Source organism: Haplochromis burtoni, unplaced genomic scaffold (genome assembly GCF_018398535.1).
Source record: "Haplochromis burtoni strain Fernald_Lab_line unplaced genomic scaffold, NCSU_Asbu1 Contig_1307, whole genome shotgun sequence".
Classification (NCBI taxonomy): domain Eukaryota; kingdom Metazoa; phylum Chordata; class Actinopteri; order Cichliformes; family Cichlidae; genus Haplochromis; species Haplochromis burtoni.
Window position 1 is genome coordinate 45,651 of NW_024583668.1, and position 9,778 is coordinate 55,428.

The window sequence follows — 9,778 nt, forward strand, 5'->3', positions numbered from 1 at the left end:
ACGACTTTCCTGTTTTCAAGGCACAACTTGGATCTGCTGTACGAATCTTATGGATACACACTAAATGAAACAATAGTGTGCATGACTCCAGATTCTAATATGGTCCCAAAAGGCTCACAAAAACCAACGTAGCAATAGCAATAAAGCAAATGTTGAGGCTTCAAAATACAAAGTCCATAAACCAATGGCTGACATGGGTTTTATCATAAGGGTGATAAATATACAGATTTCAGTCTGTCTTAGAGATTTGATGTTCATTTACCTGCAGATGCACTATACGTGCTATACTATACTATACTATACCATTTGACCTTAGAACTGAAGAAGCTTCTCAGGTGAGAGGTGAAACGTCTTCAAGCAACTTAAAGAAGTCCAGACGCTTTGCTTTGCAAGCTTCTTTGAATACTGCTGGGTGGTTTGTAAAGTTTACAATAACTAGTATTATCATTATGCTATATGTTCAAAAATATATAATGTACTGTTCTCTCTATGTGTTAAACTCCCTGAGTGTGAACATAGATAAACAGCCAGCCAAACTACTTTTCAAGAGCCAGGAAGGTGAGCGTCCAGAATTCATCAGCAAGTACCTGTACTCGTCTCCACTGGCACTTCAAAAGTTCTTTTCCAACAAACTCGCCAGCTGGAGGTGGTACACCAGGTTTCTGCGTTACTATCATAGCAGGAGTCAGCAGCAGTGGTGAAGAAGGATCGGAGGAGACTGGGATTAATGGCCTTGCATTGATTATAGCAGACACCTCTGCCATCAAGGTACAGAGCACTTCATGAGTCAGGGAACTGTGTTTACCGTGAGACAACATGGAGTCCAGTATCCTCCTGGTTACACCAATCCTACACACCTCCCATATGCGAGGCATGTGGAGGGTTGAACTCTCATGTACAGCCGTGTTCGTAGAGGTATCTCAGGATCTTGTCTTGACTCTGATCATCTTGTCTTATTCCTAATTCAGAACATGCTCCAACAAAGTTTGTACCACAGTCTGACCTCAGCTGCTTCACAGGCCCTCTTAAAGCAAAAAGTCTGCGTAGTGCATTGATGCAGCTACTTGAGTCCATGGACTCAATGACTTCTATATGCAGTTGAGTAAAGTTTGACTTATCTGACAGTTTTGTTTCGCTTAATGCGCCTTATAATTCTGTGCACCTTATGGTCCCAAAAATACGGTAACTTCTACCGTCCTTTAGCATGTCCATTAGTCTAACTTTTTGTGCGACGGTTAGCATCTTCCTCTGCCTTTTCTTTTCTTTTTGAGTGCTACCGCAGGTGCCTTTGACGGTGCAAAAAGTTTTGGCGACATTGTTGTGTTTGTTGGGGAGAAAACTTACATACATACAGTACAGCACTTCAGAGTCACACTGTAGAGATCGAAGAATTATGTAAATTTGACAAGTTGAACGCAATCTGTACTGTACAGGAGACACAGCACAAGATTGATTGACAATGGTCTGCAGCCTTATAAGGACGCAAAAAAAAAAGAAAGTATGCAAAATTGCACAAAGAATATCAGTGAAACAGCGAGGCCACAAAAGGTGAAACGCATTATAGAGAGGGACCACTATATAGACATTTACTTTCAAGGTACACTGTTTTTCTGAAATAAAAAAAGGATTTCAAAATGCCAGATGAGTTCAGGTTTACAGTCTGTATCAGAATGCCAGCTGCGCTCATTTGAATCTTACCTTTTTTCTTTTTGTAAACAACAAATCCAACAGCAGCCACAGAAAGAACAACCACTGCAGCAACCACTGCAGTGATGACAGCAGTCATCCTGGCATCGGGCGTCTCTACTAAGTAAAAAACAAAATTTAAAAAAGTACATTCAGTTCAGTTTTATTTACATAGCGCCAAATCACAACAACAGTTGCCTAAAACATTATAATAAAATCACACATCCATCCTATAGGTTTCATCTACACTACATATTTCAATTAAGCAGGACAATGCACTAAAATTATATTACTAACTATGTAACTCATTAGCGGGAGCTCTAGTTTTCACTTCTAACTGCATTCAGTAACATATGCCTCAGTGAAAAGCCATAAATAAACTGAGGATTTTATTAGACACACGTTAGAGACAGTGTTGAATTTTAAAATTTAGAAGTTCACTATCAGAGTTACATGGTATAAAGTGTAAACTTTAAAAAGGGTATTCTTACAAGTTTTAACACCAGTAACACCTCACATACTCTGAATCAAAGAAACAGTCAGAAGCCCTCCTGTAAGCCTACCACTCCCAGGGGAAATAGGTGTTGGCTGCAATGTGTGGCAGTCAGAGGTGGAGGCCTTGGGGATCACTCCCCCAAGTGGATGAGTTTAAATCTATCAGGGTACTGTTCACAAGTGACAGGTGAGGGGAGTGAGAAATTGACAGATGGATTGGGGCGGCATCTGCAGTAATGCGGATGCTGTACCAGTCCATCATGGTGAAGAGAGAACTGAGCACCTATAGTTACAAGCTCTGGGTAGTGACTGAAAGAATGAGATACAAATGCAAGCGACAGAAACTAGGGCCTGGCCCCTCCCTTAGAGATGGGGTGAGGAGGTCAGCCATTCAAGAGGGGCTCAGAGGAGAGCAGCTACTCGTCCACATTAAAAGGAGCCAGCTGAAGTAGTTTGGCAACTGTTCCAGGCATGTCTCACCAGATGGAGGCCCTAGGGCACGACACCCTGGAGAGATTACATCTCTTGGCTAGCCTGGGAATTCCTTGGTGTTCCCCCATATAAGGTGGAGCAGGCGGCTAGGGAGAGGGAGGGAGGTCTGACTTCTCTGCCAGACCTTCTTAGTCTGCTATCCCCCACAACTTGGCCTCAAATAAGGGGAAGTAAGTGGGTGGATGGACATTGAAGCACCACATTATAGACAATACACAGTTTTAGCAGTCATGGGAAATAAATGAGTTGCTCTTACTTGATTGATCGATTACTTATGTTGTTTCTGCCCCTTTGGTCATGGATTTATGTAGTTTGGTGACAAATGTAGAAGTTCTAATATCACATTAAGGGGGTTATGAATTTTTTCTTACTAATATTAACAGTAACAACTTATATGTACAATGAAAGAGAGAGAAAATGATTGTAATATACAATAATTTAAGAAAAAAGAAGAAATTCTTCCCCATTAAGATCTACAAGAGTTATTCCTAACATGAATAGCTATGCCTCCTGGGATCCAATGTAGGATAAACAAATCAAGCATTACATTAACAATATCAGCAAACATAATGTTTCTCTCACCTCCATCATTGCAAAGTATTGTTTTTGCACAGTTTGTTCTGATCACTGTTTTGTCCAGTTTGGTGATGACTGGTTCACTATTGGAGAGCTGAAACACACAATCATATCTTCTCCAGTCTTCAGGTTTGACTGATGAAACATTCAGATCAACATTCATCTGGAAGGTCTCATCATCGTTGGGGAGGATCTCTCTGTGATCCACACCTTCATGGATCTCTTCTTCATCTTTCATCCAAAACATCATGACTCTGTTAGGATAGAAACCTGTAGCGTAGCAGCTGACCGGAGAGGAGGGAGTCTTCTGGAGAAGAGACACTGAGGGAAGAACTGTAGAGACAGATGGAGGCAATGCAGGCAGGGGGAAGGAAGAAATAGCAATTAGAAAATAAACCAGATGAGGATACAAAGAAAAACAAAGAAAAAGAAATTCAATAGGAGTATATGTACAGTGTATGTGTTACATATAAAACATTATAGTATCAGCGGAAAATAATTGTGACTGATTTTCTGTGTAGGTTTTCAGGCTTCCAAGTTATGATAGTCTATGAAGCTTGGAAAGAAACTTTCTTGTAGACGTTTCAGCTCTCATCCGAGAAACCAAATGGCGGAAATGTCTCTATGCACGCTCAATCATCGAGGTAAAGTAATCACAAAAAGTTTATCTGTTCATCTGGACGTAGTTTTTTCAGTGGGAGAAACATTTTGTCACTCATCCAAGTGACTTTCACATTCTTAGCTGACTGTAGGATTCCCCAAAAAAAGTACATTTGCATAATGACTGAAACTAGCACCACTGAATAACAATGGACCGTGAGGTCAGTTTCATGATCATTAACATGCAAATTGTCATGACTGTGGGGCAAATATTGGAGAGTCCCAGGTATCTAAACCCTGTCCCTTAAGACGGTCACTGACCCACTATTGATTATGTGCCTCGTCACATGAGCCAAAGTGTGAAAAAAAAAGTTACGGGTCATTATTACCAGAGGTTTCAGATGAAAAAAGGGGGTGGCTTACAACACCAACTGTCCGTTATCTACAATGTAGTTTGGAGATCCAGTCCCAGGTGCCTCAACCCCTACTCACATCTTGCATCATGTGGCCTCAATAGGTCACATGATAGGTTAAAGAAAGGTGTTTAATGTATAAAAGCAAAAAAAGTCGATAACACAAGTCGATAATTTGGTTAGTGATTTTACACTGTTAAGACACTGAAAATCTGCTTCAACACCTTCTGAAAAAAAAAACAAGCAAAAAGAAAACAACACAGTAAGGAAACTACAGAAGCAACCAACATAAGCATCAGTAACAGTAAATAATAAATATTGAATGCTTGTTTTAGCCAATAATGCGTTTCTTGTCCTTACATGACCCACACCTTTTTTCACAACTTGGGTCATGCGATGAGTCACATGATTATAATCATGTGGGTTAGGGGTCAACCCCCACTAGCATTTAAATACTAATACCATTTCGTTTTAGAACTAAAGGAGCTCTTTAGATGAGAGGTGAAACGTCTTCAAGAAGCTTAAAGAAGTCCAGTCGCTTTCTTTCCAAGCTCCATAGATAATTGTGACTATAACTAAAGCAAACATCTGAAAATCAAAACAAAATTGAATTTGTAATTTAAAACAGAACAAGCTATTCAAGTCAAAGAGTTACCAGGTTTCTTGCAGTTATACTAAGATGTAACACTGCACTCTTTAAGCTAAATGTAATCCTAAATAAACTGCAATATGGAAACTCTTTTTCAAAAGAATTTTAACTAATTAATGTAATAAATCATCAATAAATCTTGGAAATGATGAAAAGGTGTGTTTCTCCTGTGGTCTGAAGTGAAAATGTCTGAAGAGGTGATAAACAGTTAACGTTCAGAAGTAGTTGTTGTTGTATTCAATAACATGGTACGGTGAAAAATATTTTAAAAATTGGCAACAAGAACGTCTGGAAGCAAGTGTTGATCACTTGCTCTCTGCTGTGGTTTGTTCTGTTTTCCCTCCTAAAACTTCAAGCTGACCAGGTTTTAGACAGCACTAGTGAGCAAATGTGTCTGCTCTGTGTCCTCTGGCATAACTTGGTAAGAGGGGAGGAGTGGAGCAGCAGGAAAGCTCAAGGTACAATTACATGTACAGTTGAAACCAGACATTTACAGTACATCCTTCTGAAAAAAACACATACAGTAAACTTTTTGGTTTTAGATCAATAAATATTAACATGTTTTTTGTGAAATGTCAGAATAAATAGAGAGAAAATTGTTAGGTATTTTTTTATTATTTTCATCAAAGTCAGAAGTATACACACATCCTTAGTATTTTGTAGAATTGTCCTGAAACTGTTTCACTTGGGCCAAATGTCCTTCCAAAGGTTTTATATAATAGTTTGCTGGCATCTTGGCCCACTTCTCTTGACAGAACTGGTGTAACTGGGTCAGGTTTGTAGGCCTCCTTGGTCGCATTTGTCTTTTCAGTGCCACCCACAAATTTTCTATGGCACTGAGATCAGGGCTTTGTGATGGCCACTCAAGTACCATGACTTTTGTTGCCCTTAAGCCACTTTGTAGCTAATTTGGAGGTATGCTTGGGGTCACTGTCCTTTTCAGAATCAGAATCAGATTACTTTATCAATCCCTAAGGAAATTATGTGGGTTACAGTTGCTCCAAGACAGTAACAGTAACAGACTAAACCAGGGGTGGGCAAACTACAGCCCGCAGGCCACCTCCGGCCCGTTGGGCATTTTATTCCGGCCAGCCGAAGATTGGTGTGTCTCGCGGGGTACGCAGTGTGGCGTTACTCTAATTAAGTACTTTGTGAATGACCACGGCAAACAGTCATGCTTTGAAGCATCTCTTTATTTGGACACACAGAGCTGCAGCTCTCCTGCTCCCAACTCAACATAACAACACAACCAACAACAACCACAATGCAGGACCCAGTACCATATTTAAGTTGGCAGGGCATGATAGCAAATGCAAATGCCATGCAGCTCCCCTGGCAGGCTCCCCTGGCACGGGGACCTCTGTCTCCTCGCTCAGCTCCTCCTTCACCGCCGCCACTCCCGGCTGGAGCAGCCCCTCGCGCGGCTCCCCCGTCGTCATCACTGCCGCCGCTATAATGCCTTCTTAATGTTTTTGTTTGATATGTACAGTGGGGCAAAAAAGTATTTAGTCAGCCACCGATTGTGCAAGTTCCCCCACCTAAAATGATGACAGAGGTCAGTAATTTGCACCAGAGGTACACTTCAACTGTGAGAGACAGAATGTGAAAAAAAAATTCATGAATTCACATGGTAGGATTTGTAAAGAATTTATTCGTAAATTAGGGTGGAAAATAAGTATTTGGTCACCCTAAACAAGGAAAATCTCTGGCTCTCACAGACCTGTAACGTCTTCTGTAAGAAGCTTTTCTGTCCCCCACTCGTTACCTGTATGAATGGCACCTGTTTGAACTCATCATCTGTATAAAAGACACCTGTCCACAGCCTCAAACAGTCAGACTCCAAACTCCGCCATGGCCAAGACCAAAGAGCTTTCGAAGGACACCAGGAAAAGTATTGTAGACCTGCACCAGACTGGGAAGAGTGAATCTACAATAGGCAAGCAGCTTGGTGTGAAAAAATCAACTGTGGGAGCAATCATCAGAAAATGGAAGACATACAAGACCACTGATAATCTCCTTCGATCTGGGGCTCCACGCAAGATCTCATCCCGTGGGGTCAAAATGATCATGAGAACGGTGAGCAAAGATACCAGAACCACACGGGGGGACCTGGTGAATGACCTGCAGAGAGCTGGGACCAAAGTAACAAAGGTCACCATCAGTAACACACTACAACGGCAGGGAATCAAATCCCGCAGTGCCAGACGTGTTCCGCTGCTGAAGCCAGTGCATGTCCAGGCCCGTCTGAAGTTTGCCAGAGAGCACATGGATGATACAGCAGAGGATTGGGAGAATGTCATGTGGTCAGATGAAACCAAAGTAGAACTTTTTGGTATAAACTCAACTCGTCGTGTTTGGAGGAAGAATACTGAGTTGCATCCCAAGAACACCATACCTACTGTGAAGCATGGGGGTGGAAACATCATGCTATGGGGCTGTTTTTCTGCCAAGGGGACAGAACGACTGATCCGTGTTAAGGACAGAATGAATGGGGCCATGTATCGTGAGATTTTGAGCCAAAACCTCCTTCCATCAGTGAGAACTTTGAAGATGAAACGAGGCTGGGTCTTCCAACATGACAATGATCCAAAACACACCGCCCGGGCAACAAAGGAGTGGCTCCGTAAGAAGCATTTGAAAGTCCTGGAGTGGCCTAGCCAGTCTCCAGACCTCAACCCCATAGAAAATCTGTGGCGGGAGTTGAAAGTCCGTGTTGCTCGGCGACAGCCCCAAAACATCACTGCTCTCGAGAAGATCTGCATGGAGGAATGGGCCAAAATACCAGCTACTGTGTGTGCAAACCTGGTAAAGACCTATAGTAAACGTTTGACCTCTGTTATTGCCAACAAAGGTTATGTTACAAAGTATTGAGTTGTATTTTTGTTATTGACCAAATACTTATTTTCCACCCTGATTTACGAATAAATTCTTTACAAATCCTACCATGTGGATTCATGGATTTTTTTTTCACATTCTGTCTCTCACAGTTGAAGTGTACCTCTGGTGCAAATTACTGACCTCTGTCATCATTTTAGGTGGGGGAACTTGCACAATCGGTGGCTGACTAAATACTTTTTTGCCCCACTGTATGCATCTGGTGCTGGCCTGGCCCGTTTTGTAAATTTTAAACTTCAGCGTGGCCCCTGAGCCAAAAAGTTTGCCCACCCCTGGACTAAACTATTAAATAATACAATATGTTACAGAGTTTACACATTTGAGAAATGGCACTAATATATACAAACTGCTCAATTAGAAAAATCAAGAATATTACAGAGGTTGTTGTAAATATCAGGAATATTGACAAAGAATATTACAGAGGCAGAACATTGACATTTGACTCTAACCAGTGAACTTTGTCATTTGCTATTTTATTGTAGAGTGTGTATTGCACTGCAATACACTGTACTGCAGTGCTTACAGTGTTTTAGATGGAGGACTTGTACAGGGAGATGGCCACGGGCAGGAATGATTTCCTGTGTCGTTCAGTGGTGCTTTGTAGTAGTCTCAGTCTCTCACTGAACGTGCTCCTGTGACTAGACAGCATGCCATAGAGTGGGTCGGAGGTAATATCCAGCATTCTCCTCATCTTGGACAACATCTGCCTCTCAGACACCATCCTAAGGGAGTCCAGCTCCATCCCCACAACATTACTGGCCTTGCGGGTCAGTTTATTTAGTTTTGGAAGACTCATTTGCGCCCAAGCTTCATCTTCCTGGCTGATGTCTTTAGATGTTGCTTCAATATGTCCAAATAATTTTCTTTTCTCAGGATGCCATCTACTTTGTGAAGTGCATGAGTTCCTTTTGCAGCAAAACAGCTCCACAACATGATGCTACCACCCCTATACTTCACAGTTGGCGTGGTGTTCTGAGGCTTCAAAGCTTCCCCCTTTTTCCTCCAAATATACAGTTTATCATTGGCCAATGGTTTTGTCAGACCACAGGACATGTCTCCCTGTGCATTTGCAAACTGTATTCTGGCTTTTTTATAGTGGTTGTGAAGTAATGCCTTTCTCCTCCAAGAGTAACCTTTCAGCTCATGGTGGTACAGGACTTGTTTTGACACTGTCTTCAGCCTTCATCTCCACAGGGTCTTTTGCTGTTGATTCACACTTTTCGACCAAAAATCTTTCCTCTCTGAGACTCAGAATCTGTCTTCTTCCCAAGCAGTATGATGATTGTGCATTCCCATATTTTTTGCATATTATTGTCTGAATGGATGAACGTGGGACCTTCAGGCATCTGGAAATTGCATTTACGGATGAGTCACCCTTGTGGAGGTTGACAGTTCTTTTCTTGATGTCTTGGTTGATTTCTCTTGATTTTCACATGATGTCAAAGAAAGAGGCTCTGTGTTTGGGGTGTGCCTTTATTTTCATCCACAGTTGTGTCACCAATTAACTCAAATGGACTCAAACTATCAGAAGCTTCTTAGGCTCAGTAATGAAGTAATGTAATGAAGCGTATGCGGAAATTCAATAAGGAAGGTACTCATCTATTTGCTTCCTGTGTGTTAGTGACAAATCTAATCATTACATAACTTCCACTTTCCCGCGCTGTGAAGCTAATTGTAACATGGCAGGTTTAAACCAATGATCTTTCTCCAGGCCTTTGTCAGGCCAATCAGTCCTCACTCCTCATACTTTAAATCTCACTGCGCATCTTTCAGTCTCCCGTACAGACAGCTTAGTGCAGGGGTCAGCAACCTTTAAGACCCAAAGAGCCATTTGGACCCGGTTTCCACGCAAAAGAAAACACTGGGAGCCGCAAATACTTTTTGACATCTAAAATGAAGATAACACTGTATATACTGTTTTTTTTACCTTTATGCTTTGTGTGAACAACTAAGGTGTGTTGTTTATGAAATC

The 9,778-nt window shown here is 41.6% G+C and overlaps 1 protein-coding gene across 1 annotated transcript in view; it reads right to left on the reverse strand.

Moving 5' to 3' along the window:
• LOC121813232 (major histocompatibility complex class I-related gene protein-like) overlaps positions 1-875 on the reverse strand; it is a 32,409-nt gene extending 31,534 nt beyond the window's left edge. The window contains exon 1 of the mRNA XM_042216866.1: positions 806-875. Within this exon, the coding sequence (XP_042072800.1) occupies positions 806-875 (70 nt within the window). The remainder of the gene's footprint in view (positions 1-805) is intronic.
• Positions 876-9,778: the final 8,903 nt, after the last annotated feature.